The following is a 23855-nucleotide window of genomic DNA, read 5'->3' on the forward strand; positions in this document are numbered from 1 at the left end:
TGTGTTCAGTGTGTGTGTGTGTCTCCATGTTCGACTGTTCCATCCCTCAGTGAAGCAGCGTGAGTCCCTGCTGTATGAGATGATGCAGATGAACCTGTTAACCCTTAGTGATGTAACTCAGGTGTTTTCTTCTCTTAGATGCGAATCACAACACTGATGACCAGCATGGCTGCCATGGCACATGAAGAGGTAGACACAAGTCTGTTTCTCTTTTCATTGTTGGACTGTTGAGAGTTGGGTCAGCACATTACTCTCCTGCTTATCTGGGTCAGACCCTACCTACAGCACTGTTAGTTATTCTGAGCTCTCTCCAGCCATCTGGTTGTTGAATATTCTTCATACCGCTGCATTCACTGTAACAGCAAGAAGGAAATGTGTCAAACATGCATGTGAGCTGCAGAGTGAATTCTTGCTCTCTTGTCTCCTGGTGCAGGGGAAGCTGACAGCGAGTGCAGTGGGTCAGATAGTGGGACTGCAGTCTGAGGAGATCAAACAGATGGTCTCTGAGTACGCTGAGAAGGTGAGCAGTCATCAGGTCTCATGATGAGGGACCATAACTCTCCTGTTTATTTAATATGTCTTCGGCTCACAAACAAAGATAACAAGCAGAACGGCAGTTAGTAAGAGTTACACAGACGGTTCATGTCACTTCTGAAGATGCAGCACGCTTTGAGACTCGTGCTGCTGGGAGAGTCTCCCTGAGGTGAGAAAGGGTCCTCATCCCTGAAACATGAAGTAATACTATGAAGTGTAAAGTGTTTGTAGTTCATCTATTGGTCACATACTCGCACTCTCCATCACTCTGTTTCTGTGATATCCTCATCGGTGACGGCGATCAGTCTTGACAGCGTGACGATTCATAAAGAGTATCTGATGCTGTGAACACGTAGTCGTCTTGTCCTCCAGTCAAACACAACCCTCACTTCTACCAACACAAGCTCCTGAATCCTCCTCTTCAGGCCGGCACAGTCATGTTCGTTTGAAGGAGCAGACGGAATTCACTCACCTCCTGCTCATACTGATGACAGAAGGAAAGAGATTGATTCGGCATGGTGCTTTTGGACCCATCCGATTCTGCTGACTGAAGTAAAAGCTCAATATAAACTAGTCAGGGTAGTTGTGAATCGTAACCATGTCTCACATTAGCTCCTCCCAATTCAAGGAATTCAAATGGCTGGCTGTAGAAGATAGGGTAGGGCAGCTGCGGCGGGTGCACAGGGTGCGGCGGGTGAACAGGGTGCTGCGGGTGAACAGGGTGCGGCGGGTGAACAGGGAGCTGCGGGTGAACAGGGTGCGGCGGGTGAACAGGGAGCGGCGGGTGAACAGGGAGCGGCGGGTGAACAGGGTGCTGCGGGTGAACAGGGTGCTGCGGGTGAACGGGGTGCTGCGGGTGAACGGGGTGCGGCGGGTGAACAGGGTGCAGCGGGTGAACAGGGTGCAGCAGGTGAACATGCTCAGCAGATGGTACCGGTGATGGTTTGATCTCCCGCTGTAGAGCCCTCCTGTGCTGGGCTGTGCACATCCTATGCCAGTTTGTAATGTTGCAGTCAGAAGGCTTTCTATTGCTCCTCTCTAAAAGTGAACAAGAACCTGGAACTTTGCCTTCTGAGGTTTCCTGAAGAGAAGCTGCAGCTTGTGATCTTTCTGCAGCAGGATGGAGATGTGTGAGGACCATGTCCGGTTGTTTGTGATGCTGGTTTCCAGGAACTCAAAGCTGTTCACTTGCTCCACCTCAGCTCCGGCTCATGTAGACGGGGATGTGTGTCTTCACCTCCTCTTTTCTAAAGCCACTCGGCTCCTCGCTTTCCCTGACGTTGAGCAGTAGCTTGTTTTCTGCGCTGCACTCTGAAGGTTGTTGATCTCGTCTCCAGATGAAGTCCCGTTGTTGTTTGTGTCTTCTGCAGACTTCACAGCAGAGTTCTCTTCATGTTTGGGGTAGCAGTCGTGGGTGTTTGGTGTGAACAGCAGGAGGCTGAGCTCACAGCTCTGGGGGGCTCCGGTGTTCAACACTAAAGCGGAGGAGGTGCTGGGGTCTCTGTGAGGACGTCTCATGACCACTTCCAGAGTGAGCTGCTCATGTTCACCAATCACTTTCATGGGGAGATTGTGTTGAAGGCTGAGCTGAAACCAACAGACAACGTTGTGAACTCTCTCCTGTGACAGTGCTGTGGTGAAGATATGAATGAATATCAGTCAGCTGGGCGGTACATGTTCTCAGTCCACTACCAGGATGCTGTCAGGCCAGCAGCTTCACATCCTCTGTGGATCCTCACAGCATCCGGTCCTGTAGAGACGTGACGGCTGGCTCTTGGTGGAGGAGATCAAAGAGAGCATTGAAGGTGTTTGGCTCCTGTGTGAGCGTGGCCTCACAGTGATGGGGGCTCCTGCATGTAGCCTGTGACGTTGTGGATCTGCTGCCTCGTGTCTGTAGTGTTGTTGGTGTTGAGGTCTCTCGTCAGTCTCTCGTGACTCCTCTTTGCCTCCTTGATGCCAGCGTTCAGTCTCTGGCGATGCTGTTGGCTTCCTTCCAGCTGTTTTGGCTCTCAGCCCTCACCTCTCCTCTCATCCAGGCTTTGTGCTTCTGGAGTCATTGTCGTGTCTCTGTGATTACTACAATGAACATGTCTGCTGATGTTGATGTCACTGTTGGTGTCTGTACATCAAACAGTCCTTTAGAGCAGCTGTAGCTTCATCTTCATCACTTTCACTGTTGTTCTGATGGTGATGCCCGTTTCATCAGCTGGGTGGAAGTATGCAGCAGAAGCAGGAAATATGATCTGATGGTCCAAAGCAGGGCGGGGGGGGGGGGGGGGGCGTTTGTGTGAACATGGTCCAGTGTATTGTTTCCTCTGGTGGAGATGTGGACATGCTGATGGCATCATTGGTGTAAACTCTTCTCACCAGAGGCGTGAGTTCTGTAGACCGTCGTGATCCGGGATGATGAAGCCTGGTTAAAGGTTTCCTAAGTTCTATTTCCTCCATCTTATTTCCCAGCGACTAGTTAGTGAACTTTAAGTCCGAGCTGCTTAGCTTTTATCGCGGCTCTTGCTCTCATCCTGGGTCGGTCACAACACTTTTGATGGCGTTTGATTGGGCCAGTCCAGCTGAGTGGTTGGAAGATCTTGTGGATGGAAATCGTGTCAAGAGCTGCTGCACTTCATCCATTCCTCGTACTTTATTTTCCGATGTTGACGAGTGTATTTCTGTCTTCAATGAAGCAAAGTCTTTGAGAGATAGTCGCCACCACCGCATCTGCAAGTGCGCCAATGCCATAAAGATACATATTTAACGAGTAGCAGGGCCACAGAGACTGTGCCATGTGGATTTAAGACATGTTCTGAGCAATATGTACATCTCAGCAGGAGCGTGGAATCGACTTTCAGTCGAAATATAATCAAGTCAGGCCTGTCACAAGTTTTAACATGCATGTGGGAAATGTTTATCTGAACAGTACGTGGTGTTTGTATGTGTGTGAGCATGTACACAGGCCTGCATGCATGCACAAAGGGCGTGGTTGCTTTGATGGTGTGACAGGCGCCTGGTGAGGGACCTCTGGGTGTCTGTGGATAATATAATATAGATGGATGTAAATAGGTGGGAAGTGTGTACGTATGTGTAGCTTCTGCATGTATAGTACATGTACTATGTAGGTGTGTTTGAGGTGTACCTTTAGAAGAAGAGAGATGATGTATGTTGTCTTTCCCTCGCTCTGTTGCTGTATATATTAAAGGATCGATTGTTTCTTTGTGTAGACTATGATGTACCGTAGTCTTCTCTGATTGCTGTCTTTATTCCTGGAAAGAGAAACGCAATGGAAAAGTTATCCTTACACGTTATTACCACATCTTTTCTCAATGAATATGTATTTGTGTATCATTTAATGTAAGTCTATTTTGACGCGACATACTGGAGGAGTAATGCTTTGCTCGAGGACACTTGAGCAGGATGTATGCATATGAACTGGGGCCTTGTGCATATTATGAAACATCACTTTCTAAATGTTTAGGCAGCCTCTGTGTTTCTCATGATTCAACCATGATGATAGAATATACAGGTATCATGATCCGAGAGAAAGAGAGAATTTAAATGGCCCGATCTCAACTCGACTGAGCTGTTAAAATCACAATGACAAACATTACAAGCTTCTTCTTTTCCTAAGTCTGTGCATGTTTGCTGCAACAGGTGAAGTGAGACATGGAGAGGAATAAATCAGTGTATTGGTTTATCCTCCAGACATTTGCAGATGCATTTACAAACACCGCACACACCCATCCAAGCAGCTTGTGTTTGCCCGGCACTTTAATAAAAAGCTTTTCTGCTACTGTTCTTACTGTACTGCATCTCCCATGTGTCCCTGCAGCAGTCGGAGCTGTCGTCAGAGGAGCGTTCAGAGCGCTATGGCCCACTGCAGCAGCACCGCAGGGCAGTGGGCTCCCTCAACAAGCAGATCCAGCAGAAGACTAAACAGCTGGAGGAGGTCAGCTGTGGTTCTATGTACACTCCGCACACACCGAGCCGATTACTCCAATGAGTTAACATCTCGTTACAACCAGAGCCACTGTTATCCCCAAGTGTAAAATCCACAATTCATGTATTTCTTGAAGTACAGCATCCACATGTAGAAGAGAAGGCAGAGGAGCTCTCATAGAGTAGAGAACACATGCAGTACATGCACTCAGCATTCACTTAGCTGGTAGGACACCTTTAGAATGAAGTGATCAGAGAAGCTTTCATAGCTTTCATTAACAGATATTTGTTTTTTAACAGCTACAAGCCAAGTATGCAGAGGTGAAAACAGGCTGTGACGATGCCAAGAGCAATCTACTTGAGGTGAGACGAGCTGATGATACCTGCAGCCTGATGTCAGCATGCATGTGCCAGACACCTGGAGCAATGGATAACTGAGTGTAAAAGACTGACAGGGGAATATTTTATATTGATTTGGAAGCACTGAACCATATCGACGAAGTGTCACATGGTATGTATCTTGAGTATTTTGAGATGGGCCTATCAGCTGTTATAAACAAATCTCCTCAAATCCCATATTAACCCTGATTAGAACCAAATGGGCATGACATTATGGTTTGGCATCATTTGGCAACATTGATTGTGTTCGACCAATGTGGAAGCTATTAATTCCTTGTAATGGACATCTCAAAGGCCATTATCTCGCTTAGACCTTGCCAAAGAAAAGACAAATGTTGTAACTGAATTTCTCTACGAGCCATTCTCGTTACCCGGTACCCCTGAGGGTTAGGGATCCCTTTACCCGGTACCCCTGAGGGTTAGGGATCCCTTTACCCGGTACCCCTGAGGGTTAGGGATCCCTTTACCCGGTACCCCTGAGGGTTAGGGATCCCTTTACCCGGTACCCCTGAGGGTTAGGGATCCCTTTACCCGGTACCCCTGAGGGTTAGGGATCCCTTTACCCGGTACCCCTGAGGGTTAGGGATCCCTTTACCCGGTACCCCTGAGGGTTAGGGATCCCTTTACCCGGTACCCCTGAGGGTTAGGGATCCCTTTACCCGGTACCCCTGAGGGTTAGGGATCCCTTTACCCGGTACCCCTGAGGGTTAGGGATCCCTTTACCCGGTACCCCTGAGGGTTAGGGATCCCTTTACCCGGTACCCCTGGGGGTTAGGGATCCCTTTACCCGGTACCCCTGGGGGTTAGGGATCCCTTTACCCGGTACCCCTGGGGGTTAGGGATCCCTTTACCCGGTACCCCTGAGGGTTAGGGATCCCTTTACCCGGTAACCCTGGGGGTTAGGGATCCCTTTACCCGGTAACCCTGGGGGTTAGGGATCCCTTTACCCGGTACCCCTGAGGGTTTACCGATACCTGAAACTATCGTTACCGTCTCATCAGAAAGCTAACGTGATGCTAGCAAGATTTCAAGTCAATGACATTGCGTACGGTTGATGGTAAATATAATTTGACACTAAGTTTAACAAGACCAGCTTACTATCCAGCCATGTCATTGTCCCATAATAAATGTCAATATTTTCACAAAATCTTGATTAGATTCAAAGTCAATAACATCAGGAAACATTCTATGAAATGAACAATGGGAAATGTTTCTGTCAAACTGCTGCTTCCATCTGCTTCTTCCCAGGCTACAGAGCACTCAAAGGAGCTGGAGAAGGAGCTGAAGGGTTCAGACGAGATGGAGGAGCAGGCAGACAGCAGGTGGGTGGTGCAGTGTAAACCAGGAACCATCACACGTTCACTCTGTCTCACACAAAGTGCCCTGAACATGCTCTGCCACTCGAAGACTGTTGTGCTCTGAATTAGGGTTGTCACGATACCAAAATGATGACTTGGATACGATACCTGCCATATATCACGATACCGATACTTGCGATACGATACCAGACTTCGATACAATACCACAAATACGATACTGCTATATTTATCTATAATGGTAATAAATAAAACATCTGTACGGTTCCCTTTTTTACCAGCTTGTTCCTGCCCAGCTTTTTGAACACTTAACAAATGGCATTAATATTAGTATTAGCCTACAGCAGGATATTAATGAAAACTACATGGTGCCACGATTGCTGCTGACTCTGCTGACTCTGTCTGACTGTCTGTGGGAGTGGGGGGTAAACAATGCTTAATTTACAGCATAGTGAGTTTGATGTTTTCACTTTATATTTTATCTTAATTCATGGAATAATTATTTTTCCTTAACTAAAAAAAAAAAAAAAAGAATTAGCTCAAGATCCACCCTCAGGCTCCACCAGCATGGAGCCATTTTGCATGAATTGTGTTTCATGTAGTACATGTTTGTGTGCATTGTGACCTCATGATCATATAGGCTCAGGGTAGGAAATTTACATATTTTTTAGGGGGAAATTTTTGCCCCCACTTTCTGAAATCCAGGGGCATTTCCAAAAACATTGGCGGCACTTTTTGAAACTTGTGAAATAACATTTAACCTTTGTTCAAAATAATAAATATACGTATTTAGGCTTACAGTATATGAGCAATTGTCATCAAATGGCAACAATAAGACTATTAGGCAGTAGTCTACAGATTGAAAGTGTTTTCTTAGATTTTTTGAACAAAAAACAAATGTAAATCAGACAATCATATTCAATTTTAGTCTTATTTCCTTGTGGTTATTTATTGTTATTATTACAATTTTAAACAATTATTAAGTCAACAATGCCTTGATTACATATGGATTAGTCATTGTGTGGAAATTTTGAGAAAAACATTTTATAGCACCATAAAAATTTCAAAGATTTGCCATTTGAAGGTACAAATTCAGTTCAGAGTTTTTACTTGGTAAAATATCTTAATTGACTGTCAGTCAGGTATTATTCATTTCTAGCAACCCTCAAATCAAAGAATAAAGACACTTCACGCACAATGTAGGTGTATTTTCCCTTTAACTCACGAGATGCAGGCAGCATGTTTCATACTTAATGTGAATGTAATTCATACTTTGTTGGCATCTTATTCTGAATACCGGATGTTTGTCTGAAGACACCGGATGTTGTCTCACGTTAATGTTTTCCGCTAACTCCCGATCTGTGCCGTTTGAATGGGTTTACCATGAATTTCAGCATATAGGTGCACGAACATTTAAGTGTCTGCTGAGTTGACCGCAGTCTCGCAGTCACAGGTCTGATTAAGAAGCGCTCCATTCGGTTCTTCACGCAGCATCAGTCAAGGCGAAAATCAAAACCATTCTATGGCAACTGGACCGTGTCATATCGGCTCCGATGTTTTTGACAAGTTCATTAAATTATCATTATTATTAGAGGAAATTCTGGGGGCATTTTTTGCCCCTCTCCTAGTGATATCGGGGGCAAAATTACATTTCTTAGGGGCAGTTTTGCCCTTTGCTCTCGTGTATTTCCGACGCTGTATAGGCTTGTTGTCAAACTAGGCTAAGGCTACTCGTGTTAGTTGTATAGGTGAGCTTGGGGGAGTTCATGTTTATAATCACATGTGCTTACCCGTCGTTCTTTGAACTCTTTGAAAAGTTGGGGGTGTCTGTCTGAAAGGTGCTTTGCCGTGTTAGACGTGTTGCCTCACTTTGTCTGTGTGGCTCTGAAGCACGTTTCGCAGACGGGTCTCTGGAGGTCAGTGGGCTTTCCTTCACTGTCTGCAATATCGCCAAAGTACTTCCAGATGATACTTCTGGCATCTTGTTTTCCAACAAGCCGAGGACGGTCTGCAAAAGCTCCTGCATGTCTCCCCTGTGATCACTGGCTGTGAGTGAGCGCTGCCTGTTGCTGTGAGCGCTGGGTAGCCCCGCCCCCGTGCATGTCTGCAGGCAGCATGACAGGGAGCGGAGCAGCCAGTGCGCTCTGATCGCACGCTATTTTAATGAAGTATCGATACTAAAAATATGCAAAATCGTATCGTTTTTAACGTACAGGTACCGCAGCGCCTTTTTAGTATCGATACACCGTGCAACCCTACTCTGAATAACACAACGCTCTACTTTGTGCCTCAGTGCGCTCCGGAGAAGAACTCTATGACAGCACTTTTTTCCAGGAATGTTGCCACAGACACTCAGTTTGTAATACTGAAAATATATAAATATTGCAATACCTTCATCAGCCACCATTGTTTTACCTTCTTCAGCCACAGTTAGTGACTTAATGAAAATCTCTCCAACTATTCAGGTTCAGCAGTCTGTAACTAAGTGTATTAACCTCTTGTGGTAACTGGGAGGAATAGCAGCTACTCTGGTGCCATAAGCCCCTTTCAGACATGAATACATCACCTGTTGAGTGTTTCTTGTCCTTCCACGGGCTGCATCACTGAAGGACTTTCAAATCCATCAAGTCTCTAACTGTGCGTATGAGTGATGCTTTTACAGACTAGATACGGGTGCTTATTCAGACATGAGACCAGCATGTTAAAGTGACATCAGATTAGCATGTCTGAGACAGGCTGTTGATCTCTATTGATGGAGCAGTCCATCTAATGTTATGTTCTGTTGATCTCGATCGATGGGGCGGTCCATCTAATGTTCTGTTCTATTGAACAGGCTGTTGATCTCTATTGATGGAGCAGTCCATCTAATGTTCTGTTCTATTGAACAGGCTGTTGATCTCTATTGATGGAGCAGTCCATCTAATGTCCTGTTCTATTGAACAGGCTGTTGATCTCTATTGATGGAGCAGTCCATCTAATGTCCTGTTCTATTGAACAGGCTGTTGATCTCTATTGATGGAGCGGCCCATCTAATGTTCTGTTCTATTGGACAGGCTGTTGATCTCTATTGATGGAGCAGTCCATCTAATGTTCTGTTCTATTGAACAGGCTGTTGATCTCTATTGATGGAGCAGTCCATCTAATGTCCTGTTCTATTGAACAGGCTGTTGATCTCTATTGATGGAGCGGTCCATCTAATGTTCTGTTCTGTTGATCTCGATTGATGGAGCGGCCCATCTAATGTTCTGTTCTATTGGACAGGCTGTTGATCTCGATCGATGGAGCGGTCCATCTAATGTTCTGTTCTATTGATCTCGATCGATGGGGCGGTCCATCTAATGTTCTGTTCTATTGGACACGCTGTTGATCTCGATTGATGGAGCGGCCCATCTAATGTTCTGTTCTATTGGACAGGCTGTTGATCTCGATTGATGGAGCGGTTCATCTAATGTTCTGTTCTATTGATCTCGATCGATGGGGCGGTCCATCTAATGTTCTGTTCTGTTGATCTCGATCGATGGGGCGGTCCATCTAATGTTCTGTTCTATTGGACACGCTGTTGATCTCGATTGATGGAGCGGCCCATCTAATGTTCTGTTCTATTGATCTCGATCGATGGGGCGGTCCATCTAATGTTCTGTTCTGTTGATCTCGATCGATGGGGCGGTCCATCTAATGTTCTGTTCTATTGGACACGCTGTTGATCTCGATTGATGGAGCGGCCCATCTATTGTCCTGTTCTATTGGACAGGCTGTTGATCTCGATTGATGGAGCGGCCCATCTAATGTTCTGTTCTATTGGACAGGCTGTTGATCTCGATTGATGGAGCGGTCCATCTAATGTTCTGTTCTATTGATCTCGATCGATGGGGCGGTCCATCTAATGTTCTGTTCTATTGGACACGCTGTTGATCTCGATTGATGGAGCGGTCCATCTAATGTTCTGTTCTATTGAACAGGCTGTTGATCTCGATTGATGGAGCGGTCCATCTAATGTTCTGTTCTATTGATCTCGATCGATGGGGCGGTCCATCTAATGTTCTGTTCTATTGGACACGCTGTTGATCTCGATTGATGGAGCGGTCCATCTAATGTTCTGTTCTATTGAACAGGCTGTTGATCTCGATTGATGGGGCGGTCCATCTAATGTTCTGTTCTGTTGATCTCGATCGATGGGGTGGTCCATCTAATGTTCTGTTCTATTGAACAGGCTGTTGATCTCGATTGATGGGGCGGTCCATCTAATGTTCTGTTCTGTTGATCTCGATCGATGGGGCGGTCCATCTAATGTTCTGTTCTATTGGACAGGATGTTGATCTCGATTGATGGAGCGGCCCATCTAATGTTCTGTTCTGTTGATCTCGATTGATGGGGCGGTCCATCTAATGTTCTGTTGATCTCGATTGATGGAGCAGTCCATCTAATGTTCTGTTCTGTTGATCTTGATTGATGGGGTGGTCCATCTAATGTTCTGTTCTGTTGATCTCGATTGATGGAGCAGTCCATCTAATGTTCTGTTCTATTGAACAGGCTGTTGATCTCGATTGATGGGGCGGTCCATCTAATGTTCTGTTCTGTTGATCTCGATCGATGGGGCGGTCCATCTAATGTTCTGTTCTGTTGATCTCGATTGATGGAGCAGTCCATCTAATGTTCTGTTCTATTGAACAGACTGTTGATCTCGATTGATGGGGCGGTCCATCTAATGTTCTGTTCTGTTGATCTCGATCGATGGGGCGGTCCATCTAATGTTCTGTTCTGTTGATCTCGATTGATGGAGCAGTCCATCTAATGTTCTGTTCTATTGAACAGGCTGTTGATCTCTATTGATGGGGCGGCCCATCTAATGTTCTGTTCTGTTGATCTCGATTGATGGAGCAGTCCATCTAATGTTCTGTTCTATTGAACAGGCTGTTGATCTCTATTGATGGGGCGGTCCATCTAATGTTCTGTTCTATTGAACAGGCTGTTGATCTCTATTGATGGGGCAGCCCATCTAATGTTCTGTTCTGTTGATCTCGATCGATGGGGCGGTCCATCTAATGTTCTGTTCTATTGAACAGGCTGTTGATCTCTATTGATGGAGCGGCCCATCTAATGTTCTGTTCTGTTGATCTCGATCGATGAGGCGGTCCATCTAATGTTCTGTTCTATTGGACACGCTGTTGATCTCTATTGATGGAGCAGTCCATCTAATGTCCTGTTCTATTGAACAGGCTGTTGATCTCTATTGATGGAGCAGTCCATCTAATGTTCTGTTCTGTTGATCTCGATTGATGGAGCGGCCCATCTAATGTTCTGTTCTATTGGACAGGCTGTTGATCTCGATTGATGGAGCGGTCCATCTAATGTTCTGTTCTATTGATCTCGATCGATGGGGCGGTCCATCTAATGTTCTGTTCTATTGGACAGGCTGTTGATCTCGATTGATGGAGCAGTCCATCTAATGTTCTGTTCTATTGATCTCGATCGATGGGGCAGTCCATCTAATGTTCTGTTCTGTTGATCTCGATTGATGGGGCGGTCCATCTAATGTTCTGTTCTATTGGACACGCTGTTGATCTCGATTGATGGAGCGGCCCATCTATTGTCCTGTTCTATTGGACAGGCTGTTGATCTCGATTGATGGAGCAGCCCATCTAATGTTCTGTTCTATTGGACAGGCTGTTGATCTCGATTGATGGAGCGGTCCATCTAATGTTCTGTTCTATTGATCTCGATCGATGGGGCGGTCCATCTAATGTTCTGTTCTATTGGACACGCTGTTGATCTCGATTGATGGAGCGGTCCATCTAATGTTCTGTTGATCTCGATCGATGGGGCGGTCCATCTAATGTTCTGTTCTATTGGACAGGCTGTTGATCTCGATTGATGGAGCGGCCCATCTAATGTTCTGTTCTGTTGATCTTGATTGATGGGGCGGTCCATCTAATGTTCTGTTCTGTTGATCTCGATTGATGGAGCAGTCCATCTAATGTTCTGTTCTATTGAACAGGCTGTTGATCTCGATTGATGGGGCGGTCCATCTAATGTTCTGTTCTGTTGATCTCGATCGATGGGGCGGTCCATCTAATGTTCTGTTCTGTTGATCTCGATCGATGGGGCGGTCCATCTAATGTTCTGTTCTGTTGATCTCGATCGATGGGGCGGTCCATCTAATGTTCTGTTCTGTTGATCTTGATTGATGGGGTGGTCCATCTAATGTTCTGTTCTGTTGATCTCGATTGATGGAGCAGTCCATCTAATGTTCTGTTCTATTGAACAGGCTGTTGATCTCGATTGATGGGGCGGTCCATCTAATGTTCTGTTCTGTTGATCTCGATCGATGGGGCGGTCCATCTAATGTTCTGTTCTGTTGACCTCGATCGATGGGGCGGTCCATCTAATGTTCTGTTCTGTTGATCTCGATCGATGGGGCGGTCCATCTAATGTTCTGTTCTGTTGATCTCGATCGATGGGGCGGTCCATCTAATGTTCTGTTCTATTGGACAGCTTGCTGGAGAAGCTGAGGGCTCTAGTGACCACCAATGAGAACCTGAAGCAGCAGGAGCAGGAGTTCCGCACACACTGTAGAGTGAGTACATCAACACACACGAACACTGGGACTCTACTTCCAGCTCATGCTGGTGGGTGTTTGTACAGAGAACAAGGTGGAAGTGAGGTTTGAATCCTTGGTACTTATCTTCTCTTGAATATGTGTCCAGGAAGAGATGATCCGTCTGCAGCAGAACATCGAGGAACTGAAGACAGTATCAGGGCAGGATACAGAGGAGGAGAAGGTACTTTACAGTTCGAGTTGTACTCTATAGTCACTGTGCAACACATGTATCTGCTGCAGTATAAAGCCTTCCCGCTGCCGCAGTTTGTCTGAACTCTTCTCCTTCCTCTTTGTTTTCCAAGGAGAGGAACCAGCTGATAGACAAACAGCACAACACAGACCGGGAGAAGCTACAGAAGATCCGTCTGCTCATGGTAACTTCTTCACACAACACAAGATTAGATTGTACTGGAGTTATCTCTGTGGGAAATGAGGTCACAGCAGCAGATCAAACTCCAGACAAGAATTCGACTAAATCCTAGAGAGAACAAATAAACAGCATGTTTATTGTGTCATTAACTGGTTTGTCCATGTGCACATCAGCCTCAATATCAGATGTAAAGAGTACCGTCATTGTATCATTGCCTTTGTTTTGGGATTCTCTACTTTATACCTGATCATTATTTGCAAAAGTCATTCTAACTGCATAACTGCATCCAGACAAACCTTCTCTGCTTGGGAACACCAATCAGTCATGATTTAGATCAGTGATTTTCAACCGCTGTGCCGTGAGAGATCGTCAGGTGTGCCGTGGGAAAATGTCCAATTTCACTTAACGAGTCCAATAAAATATTATTTAGTTGTTGCAAATACTTTGGCATTGTTGGCGTCTGAGCTGCAGTATAGTGGCTGGCTAAGTAATAAATACTCTTCCATGCCAGTGGGTGACAGGTAGCGCAGTAACGACGTGTTCATGTAGGACAGTAGAATGGAATGAAGCGCGGGAGAGGTTGTGGTGACGAGACGAACAACGATGGTGAAATATTTGAAAAGGAAAAATGCAGACTCTGAACTGGCCCTGGATGACATAACCCAGATGAAAAGCCTCGTAAGGATCAACACATTGAGAGACTTGTCATTAAATTGTCAGCGTTTATCCGGCCCTCGGTACAACGGCCCGCCAGAAAATATCATGTTTATCATAACCGGCCCGCCACACCACAGAGCTCCAGGACCAAAAGTGGTGATGTGAGCTGACTTTATGTGCAACATAACGAAGCATCTCACTGCGCTGAACCTCCAGCTTCAGGGACGTGTGATCACAGACGTGTGTGTGTGTGATCACACGTGTGTGTGTGATCACACACACACGTGTGATCACAGACGTGTGTGTGTGTGATCACACGTGTGTGTGTGATCACACGTGTGTGTGTGATCACACGTGTGTGTGTGATCACACGTGTGTGTGTGATCACACGTGTGTGTGTGATCACACGTGTGTGTGTGATCACATGTGTGTGTGTGATCACACACGTGTGTGTGTGTGTGATCACACACGTGTGATCACACGCGTCTGTGATCACACACGTGTGTGATCACACACACACACACGCGTCTGTGTGTGTGATCACACGTGTGTGTGATCACACGTGTGTGTGATCACACGTGTGTGTGATCACACGTGTGTGTGATCACACGTGTGTGTGTGATCACACGTGTGTGTGATCACACGTGTGTGTGTGATCACACGTGTGTGTGTGATCACACGTGTGTGTGTGATCACACGTCTGTGATCACACACACGTCTGTGATCACAGACGTGTGTGTGATCATAGACGTCTCACGCAGTGAGATGCTTCGTTATGACGTGTGTGATGCAGTAAAAGTCTCCACCGCTGTGTTCCCGACTGCACATGTTGCTGATAAACTGGCGCACTCGGCACAGAGTTCACTCTGCGATTTACCGACTTTGCAGCTCAGAAATGTAACTCTGAACTGCTCAGCAATCCGTTTGCAGTTGATGTGGAAAGAGCACCTGTGGAGCTGATAGACCTTCAGTGTAATGACACTCAAGGCAAAGTGTGACTCTGTGGACGCTGCACAGTTTCCGAGCTTCATCCCCGAAACGATGCCTTAACTCCGCCTCCATGCTGCTCAAACGCTCTGCATGTTTGGAAGCACACACCTGTGTGAGCAGCTGTTCTCTGTGATGAACATGAACACACACCCACACAGGAGTCTCACTGATGGACCTCCACTCCATCTCGAGGGTTTCCACAGAACCTAACCCCAGACATTAATGAACTCGCAGCCAAGAAAAGATGCCAAACATCTGGCTCTGGCACATGTGCATAAAATCATGTAGCCTACCTCAACATGTATTCTTCTTGCACTTTGTACAATATCCCTTCTATCCTGTTTATTAAATGGTGACTCTATTTGGCCCTCAACGTAGTCACAATGTTTAGTTTTGTTCCTCTGTGATTGAGTTTGACACCCTGCATATCTGCTGTATTATGCTATAAGGTGTCATTTTGTAACGTTTTTGTTTCTTGCTGTGCCGCGGGATCTTTTTAATGTAAAATATGTGCCGCGGCTCAGAAAACACTGATTTAGACCATCAGAACCACAGAAACCACAAGACGGACTTTACTTTAGTGTTGGACTCTGGTGGGAAATAAATAACTTCAGTCAGTAACCATTGTACTGAAGTTATTGTTTTCTTTAGTATCGTTTAACGCCACGCAATGCTTCTGCTCCGCTACATTTTAGGGGAAAGTATTATAAATCAGAGCTGCACATCCAAGTTTTAAACGAAACCATAAGAACATCTCATAAAATATGTTATCAGTTAAAAATACAAAAAGTATTCAATCAAGTAGTTCAGCATCAGGTTGCCATTGTTCAGTTTTATAATTTGGAATTTGAAAAGGTCTCTCTGGACCTCTGAGGACTTCTCTTATCTGTTCAGGCTCGGAGGAACCGTGAGATCGCCATCCTGCAGAGGAAGATCGACGAGGTGCCGAGCCGGGCTGAGCTGACCCAGTATCAGAAGAGATTCATCGAACTCTACAGCCAGGGTGGGTTCCTCCTCACTGTCCAGTCAAGCCGAGGTCTGTGCTTAACGTCTTTATGAAGCAGAAACAAAGACATTCAATATTCTTGTGCCTTTCAGTGTCTGCCACACATAAAGAGACCAAGCAGTTCTTCACACTGTACAACACGTTAGACGACAAGAAGGTTTATCTGGAGAAGGAGGTGAGTCACCACAGCAGCCAATTCTCTGCAAAACAGGAAATGATTGTCAATATAATGGCAAGTGCAGGTCAAGTGTAGCTGTGAATTTAGAGCTGTCTGTCCAGTAGCTGACAAACTCAAAGCAAATTTATATTTATTTATTTATTTATTTATTTATTTATTTATACATTTATTTATTTATTTATACATTTATTTATAAATGTATAAATAAATATATTTATAAATTTATAAATAAATATATTTATTTATATATATATATATATATATATTTATAAATAAATATATTTATTTATTTATATATATATATATATATATTTATAAACGAGAACAAAATGTGCTTTCATTTCTATAGGTGAATCTGCTGAATTCCATTCATGACAACTTCCACCAGTAAGTATAAATACATATATGTGTAATATGCAGCACTGATGTATGTGATGAGAGAATGAGCTCTAACCTGTTGTCCTGTTGTCCTGCTGTCCTGTTGTCCTGTTGTCCTGCTGTCCTGTTGTCCTGCTGTCCTGTTGTCCTGCTGTCCTGTTGTCCTGTTGTCCTGCTGTCCTGTTGTCCTGCTGTCCTGTTGTCATGCTGTCCTGCTGTCCTGTTGTCCTGCTGTCCTGTTGTCCTGTTGTCCTGCTGTCCTGTTGTCCTGTTGTCCTGCTGTCCTGCTGTCCTGTTGTCCTGTTGTCCTGCTGTCCTGCTGTCCTGTTGTCCTGCTGTCCTGTTGTCCTGCTGTCCTGCTGTCCTGTTGTCCTGCTGTCCTGCTGTCCTGTTGTCCTGCTGTCCTGTTGTCCTGCTGTCCTGTTGTCCTGCTGTCCTGCTGTCCAGGGCCATGGCGTCTTCAGCAGCCAAGGAGCAGTTCCTCAGACAGATGGAGCAAATAGTGGAGGGAATCAAACAGAGTCGCATCAAGGTAGACCTCTCTTAAAGGTAGACCTCTCTTAAAGGTAGACCTCTCTTAAAGGTAGACCTCTCTTAAAGGTAGACCTCTCTTAAAGGTAGACCTCTCTTAAAGGTCGAGTATATTAAAGGTCGGTTGCAAGTGATCGCGGTTCTTGGTCGTGCGCCTCTGAATTTCTTAAATATAATACACAGGCGTGTGATCTTTGCTTCCTGTTCATCTGCTTTTCCAGATGGAGAAGAAGAAGCAGGAAAACAAAATGAGGAGAGATCAGCTGAACGACGAGTACCTGGAACTGCTCGACAAGCAGAGGCTGTACTTCAAAACGGTCAAGGACTTTAAAGAGGTGAGGAAAGAATCAGCTCGTGCTTCATTGGTTCTGGATGAACTCGAGGACTAACATGTGAGAGGCAGAACCTACCTGTGTAATAACAGGGGAGTTAACACTTCTTAAGGCTAAAAGATGTTCAGTTCAATACAATGTTAGGCAAGAAAGTCATTTAGATTCCCAATATTGTTTTGTATTCTGTTTATTCAAATAATTCCTCATAGGTAGAGACATGTTTCCTTTAAAATGCATCGTACATGTGACTGCACCCTTAATAATAACCTAGTGTTGTAAAGTAACAGCTAAAGAGCCCGTGTGGCTGCACAGTGAGTGCTGAAGTGATTTTATTGATTGTATGCTGACACACTTTCATCGTTTTGTTGTTTTTGTCTCCAGGAGTGTCGCAAGAACGAGGTGCTGCTCTCCAAGCTGTATGAGCGAACCTGACCTCAGACGAACTGAACACGTGTGGAGCTTTTCCTTTTTGTAATATTCCACTCTTTGCTTTGTTCTTCTTCTTCATGGCTGCTACGGTTGTTGTCACTTCTAACCTAACATCACATCTACACTGGGCTCCGTCCAGCTGGCTGAGAAACACAGATCTCATGAGTTGGTGAAGTGAACCGCAGCTCTGAAGTGTTTCACATGTTTTGGCCACAATGATCACAAAGTAGCAGCCACTCGCTCGTCATCTCGTCAGACCGTTCCTCTCAAGAAACGGTTGCATGTGTAGATGAATGTGTAGGAGCCCTGCAACCCCATAAATCATGACGATGACTTTAATAATATCTGATCAATGGTGTGCTTTGAGACCACAAACTGCTGTCGGATCTCGTCATGACGTCACACCTTTGCAGGTGAACTAGACGGCTGTGCAGAGACCCCCCAGCTCTTCTGCTTGGTCATTGAGTGCTGGACCCTGTTGTGCTTGTGTTGTATTAAAGGAGTTCATATGTGGTGTGTGAGGTTTCCTCCTGCAGCTTCAAACATCACTCTTTTCATGTGAAGTTCTCTGCAATGACGCTGTTCTTCTGTGGCTCTGAAGTTTGACTTCCCCTCATGTCTTAGGATGCCTCACTATCCAGTGACCATGTACTGCCAGTCTTTAATAAATAAAGCAATCTCTCTTCAGGAGTTAAAGGCCTCTGCTCTTACTCACGCAGATAGCATGTGTCCTGATTGAAGGCAGCACACTATCACAAGTCACATGATGAATCTGTGAAGGAAACATCTTGTGCATCACCAAAGCACTTCAAATCTGTTGGAGATGCATCAGGCGGCCGAATGAACAGCTGCTGCAACACGGTGACCACAATCCCACCGGAGTCCATCAGCAGCTGATCCTCCATTAATCCTTGCACTCCTTTAACTATTACTGCGTTTATGCTCCTCATGCTGCTAGATCCACTGCTGCTCTTCTCATTGGTCGGCATCATTTTTCTATTATTGGTGCTGCTGCTGCCATAACCACGCACATATCTATCATTTCTATCATATGCATTGAATGTGTAAGTGTTGTGTACACGTGGCATCTATCACTCTTCTGTCCGTCCTGATGGAGGATCCTCCTCCTGCTCTCCCTCTGGTCTCTCCCGCTTCTCCCGTTAAAGGTTTTTTTTGGCGAGTTCTTCCTGTTCTGATGTGAGGGTCAAAGGTCACATGATGTCATATGTGTACACTACAGACTGTAAAGCCCTTTGAGGCAAATTAGTGATTGTGGGCTGTACGAATAAATTGAATTGAATTGGCATTGTCAGACTCATGATAGGCAGTTTAAAAAAAAAAACAGATTGATGCAGAAGCAGCAAAATCATATTTCTTCTTGTTCAGAGCTGGGGCGACATACAGCTCAACCACCAACACATCTGTTGGCGGTGGAGGCGTGTCATTGCCGTGCCATTGGTGTGTGAATGTTGGTCCTGATGGGCAGCCGCTGCATCAGTGTGTGAATGTTAGAGTGGTCAGAAGAGTAGAACGTGCAATATAAATGCATAAACCAACTTTGAATACATATTGCTGAGTCATTTTGCTGATTTAATGACTTTACGAATCTATTGCCGCATTAATGTCCTGGCCGCTGTTGAGCATCGTCTCGAAGACTTCTCATCCGGGTCCGAGAGCTTAATCGCTGCCCACAGATGCCATTTGTTCAACAGTTGAAATAGAGTTGAATGAAACGAAACAAAATAGCAATTCAGTTTGATTATTCTGTAAGACTTTTTGTCCATGTTGACTTAAGAGTTGAGATTGAAAGATCAATCAGAATCCCCATAACGGCTACTAATTAGAGTGTTCATGTCCTAAGGCTTATCCCTTTTACTCTGATTACACCATATATAGGTATGTGGTATCTCCTGTATGTCATCATATAGGTATCTCCTGTCTCATCATGACAACGCCCTCGTGCACAAAGCCAGTTTCCTAAAGAAATGGTTTCCCAGTTTGGTCTGGAAGAAGTTAACTGGTCTGAACAGAGTCTTGACCTCGACCACATCCGACACCTTCAGGATGAACTGGAACTCTGACTGAGTCAGACCTGATCACCCAGCATCAGTGTTCCCCTCACTGAGGCTCGAGTGGCTGAATGGGAGTAAATCCCTGCAAACTGCTTCAGCATCTGGTGGAAGGCATGAAAGCAGAAGCCTGGAGGCTGTAGAGCAGCACATGAACATGGCTTTGACATGTTCAACCACCACATGGGTTCAGTGGTCAGGTGTCCCAACACCTTTGGCCATGTGGTGTATTTGTCTGGCTAGAAAATGAAAGGCGTTACTTTCCACAACTTGTATGTTTGTGTATCGAGTATCCAGTTTGTGTATTGTGTTCTTCTGCCTCAAAGGCTTTCCCTCCTCCCACTATCAGCTCTGCTCGCTCTCCAATCTGTGATGATGATACTGAACAAACAGTTTGCATGTCTCTCACCCGTCAGAGGCCTGATTGGGCAACATAAAAACATGCTCATGTACGCAGGCTACACCCAAACAGGGAAGTGTGCATGAGCATACTTTTGCCATCCTTAAGTGGTTGAAGTGAAAGTATAAAGCGGGTCAGTTGGCAGATTAACACTGGAGAAGTTGTGTTAGTGCAAATACAACAAGCTGCTTCCTGCAGCGGCTTCAGAGAACATCACGCGTGTTGAGGCTGTTGTTCGTAGGATTGCTGATATGTTACTGATGATGATAGTGTGCAGTTGAGTATCTCACTGTATCACTGTCAGTCAGTGCTTCAGTGTAGAAAGAGGCGTTGAGGAGATAAAAGCAGGAAGTGTGTGTAGAGGGGATGAGCAGACAAGGCAGTGGAGCGCGAGTGTTTTCAGAGTTCAACAGAAGAAGAAGGCTCAACCTGGACCTGCTGGACAGACACACTCACTGGACCAGGACTTTCAGGGGCCATGACCATCGGAGATCATCGCTTGGTCTGATGTCTTCCATCATGAATGTTTCCTTGCTGCTGCTGCCTGGCTTCCAGCTGCTCCTAATTCTTAGTGTAGGAGCCAAGATACAAAAAGCAGTGGTTTCACCGGAGGACCATGGCACTCGCCTCCGAGGCCTCTGGAAGCTGCACATGAGGGACGTCCTGCTGAGAGGAAAAGGTAAGACAACACTCAGGAAACCCTTTTGCTTTGCCCCCAAGATGGAAACCAGAGGTTCTTTTGGGCGACTGTGGTCGCAGGGTGGAGAACAGAAGGTCGGTGGTTCGATCCCCGGCTCTGCTAGTTGCATGTCGAAGTGTCCTTGGGCAAGACACTATTCACACCCCGTAGCTGAGCCTACTAGTGAATAGTGTGTTAGTCCTGATGAGCAGGTGGCACCTTCCATGGTAGCCAAGAGCTTTGAGTGGTCGGAAGACTAGAAAAGAACTGGTACAGTCCATCTGCCATCTACCATTTGATTTGAAAGGCATTGATCCCAAATGTTTAGTTGCTTTTCTTTGTTTCAAGTTTCCAAAACGCCGTGTCAGGAAAGTCCCGGGTTTAATGACTGACCTTCGTGGTGTCTATGTGAGCGCCAGCTCTGCTATTGTTCTCTGTCACAGAAGATCTTTCATATGTTACAATGTATTTCTTACACATGTGCTTTTCCAGCTAAAACTATTCAGAATGTGTGCTGTAAAGAATGTTCTACTGCTCACTGAAACATTTATGTGAGCAAGTTATTCAGCATTATATCTTTCTTTTGGCTGGTAATGTGTTCTAATCAGTGCTAGTCTGCAGCCTGTAGCCCTGTTTAGAACACCTGGCCTCTTGTGTATTACAACAAACACGGAAATATTCAACCGCTAGAACCAAATGAATTTGGAGAGATAATTGTGGCAAAACCTTTTTACGTCAAACACGGAGAGAAAACTATTAAATCAGACTTGGTAAATGGATCGCCATAATTTGTATGTTCGTATACTTATTCCTCTGTCACCACTCAGCAAGGACAGACTGTGAAACAAAGACGACATCAAAAGACAATGCAAATTTGGAAGATAATCTCTCGATTTGACCACTGAAGCCTCATTGGCTGGACTTCATATTCTGTGGATTTGCACAGAACCTGGACTCCCTCTAATCCGGTATGAACAAGAGCAATGATGACAATAACACGTTTAGAGTTAAGATATTTATATATATATATAGAAATATATATATACATATTAAAGAGAATGAATCAGCTGTTGTTTTTCCTTCTTGATGAAATGATCCAGTAGACCGACTAGTTGTATAAGCGTCATGGATTCCAAACAATCATTCATCTCTTTGTAATGCAGCTTCTAATCCTCATCCAATCAGAGAAGGGCTCAAACAGCAGCTGCTCTACTGCCGTGTTGGGATTGGCTTCCATCTCCAGGTTCTGCCCAGCGGCTCTGTTGGAGGTGTCCACGAACCCACTGAGCATTGTGAGTACCGTGCTACTGTAGGACTCCTTCACCATGCCACGGACCTTTTAAACCTGCATTCTTTACATTCTGTATGTTCGTTAGTTTTTGCAGTCTTCTTGAAGTTTTTTATTTGCGATATGGCCAATATTTGAGATTGATTTTAGTTCTTATGTGAAAATGCATCCACGCCTTTAGACATGGCTTTACCCTTCATCTCTTCATCTCCTCGAGGTTGGCTGAACGTGTTTGCTATGAGAACTGGAGTGGTGGGAATGAGAGGAGTGAAGAGTGGCTTGTACCTCTGTATGAGTGCAGAAGGACTGGCCTATGGAACGGTATGGAGCCCACTGCACACCAGTAACACAGCACTTTCTCAGACCTGAGTGAACAGTGTTCCAGTAAGGATGACTTGATGACAGAGCTTCCTACCTGAACAAGAAGTACCGGTTTGCATCATGGAAACAAAACACAATCGGACAATATTAAATGTCTTCCTGACTTTTCTTTTCCAGGAGCAGTTTTCTGATGACTGCCTGTTGAAGGAGAACCTGGAGGAGAATCACTACACCACCTACTCCTCCGTGTCTCACCCAGGCATCTATCTGGCTCTGTCCAACAAGGGAGAGCTCAGGAAGGGCAACAGTGTGGGCCGCCACCAGTCCTGCACCCACTTCCTACCTCGGAGGACATCGTAATCAAGCTCCACAAGTTCGGCCCAATTAGGAATTCAAGCAACAGATAGAAACGGCCTCCAGACTGCAACATGGATGAACTGAAACTAGCACCACATTCAAGAGACACTATTGGTGGGATTCTTTGGAGCATCACTTGCTGTATGTCAGGACAGTGAAGCGAGCTCAGGAGCTATGTGCACCATCCATCCAACCATCCACTCATCCTGCCACCACGCAAAAGACCTGCCACAGTCTGAGGGCCACAAAGACCTGCCACAGTCTGAGGGCCACAAAGACCTGCCACAGTCTGAGGGCCACAAAGACCTGCCACAGTCTGAGGGCCACAAAGACCTGCCACAGTCTGAGGGCCACTCAGCAGACAATGGCTGCTGCTGGTGTTGGCATGGACTCTACTATTGAACACTGAGAAAAAATACAATAATATGCACATGCCTAACACTAAACAGTAGCTGTTGGGACATATAATGTATAGTATTCTTTTCTGATATTTTCAAAACTGCACAAGCACGGTAAACACCCATTCAACCATTCAAGCGTATTTGTTTCTGTCCTCTGAGCTGCACTGATCAATATTTTTATATCTGTGCAAATGACTAATGTTGAAGGTTATTGTGACAGTGATGAACCCACAGAGAACTATCACCACATCCCCTCCTTTCTGCAGCTCTTTAGCCTCTCAACGCTTCTTTCTGGGCGGTTTCCAGCTGAATAACTCTGATCCGATCAGCAGTGTTTCCATTGTACAGGAGCTGCTCAGCATCAACAGCAGACAGGAAGAGTTAGCAGCTAGCAGCTAGCAGTTAGCAGCTAGCAGCTAGCAGTTAGCAGTTAGCAGCTAGCAGTTAGCAGCTAGCAGTTAGCAGCTAGCAGCTAGCAGTTAGCAGCGAGCTGGTGAACTGAGTGGAGCATTCAGCAGCTAAAGAGACAGATGATGCACTGCTCACTAAATAGTTTGTAGTAATAATAAGAACTGTCTGTATGTTAGTGTTGCTGGATGACTAGATGTAACAGACAGTTATTTATACAGTTACGTTTGATCGTAGTGAAAAATAAATATACTTACGGTTGGTCACTGTGAACCGTCGAT

At 45.3% G+C, this 23855-nt stretch overlaps 2 protein-coding genes across 3 annotated transcripts in view; both read left to right on the plus strand.

Annotated features, from left to right (window-relative positions):
* ccdc93 (CCC complex scaffolding subunit CCDC93) overlaps positions 1-18347 on the plus strand; it is a 26991-nt gene extending 8644 nt beyond the window's left edge. For both annotated transcript variants that reach the window (XM_079276512.1, XM_079276513.1), the window contains 14 exons: positions 139-189; positions 434-520; positions 4361-4477; positions 4768-4830; positions 6115-6188; positions 12675-12756; positions 12887-12961; positions 13083-13154; positions 15692-15800; positions 15896-15978; positions 16331-16368; positions 16807-16891; positions 17112-17225; positions 17604-18347. In XM_079276512.1, coding sequence (XP_079132638.1) covers positions 139-189; positions 434-520; positions 4361-4477; positions 4768-4830; positions 6115-6188; positions 12675-12756; positions 12887-12961; positions 13083-13154; positions 15692-15800; positions 15896-15978; positions 16331-16368; positions 16807-16891; positions 17112-17225; positions 17604-17654 — 1101 coding nt within the window. In that variant the 3' untranslated portion in view covers positions 17655-18347. The remainder of the gene's footprint in view (positions 1-138; positions 190-433; positions 521-4360; positions 4478-4767; positions 4831-6114; positions 6189-12674; positions 12757-12886; positions 12962-13082; positions 13155-15691; positions 15801-15895; positions 15979-16330; positions 16369-16806; positions 16892-17111; positions 17226-17603) is intronic.
* Positions 18348-20639: 2292 nt separating this feature from the next.
* LOC306783170 (fibroblast growth factor 4A-like) lies at positions 20640-22768 on the plus strand (the record flags this gene model as incomplete). The annotated part of the gene is made up of 4 exons (XM_079276709.1): positions 20640-20799; positions 21963-22091; positions 22305-22408; positions 22586-22768. The coding sequence occupies 4 exons, from the start codon at positions 20640-20642 to the stop codon at positions 22766-22768; spliced, it is 576 nt and encodes a 191-aa protein (XP_079132835.1).
* Positions 22769-23855: the final 1087 nt, after the last annotated feature.

Source organism: Melanostigma gelatinosum, assembly GCF_949748355.1.
Source record: "Melanostigma gelatinosum genome assembly, chromosome: 10".
Lineage (NCBI taxonomy): Eukaryota > Metazoa > Chordata > Actinopteri > Perciformes > Zoarcidae > Melanostigma > Melanostigma gelatinosum.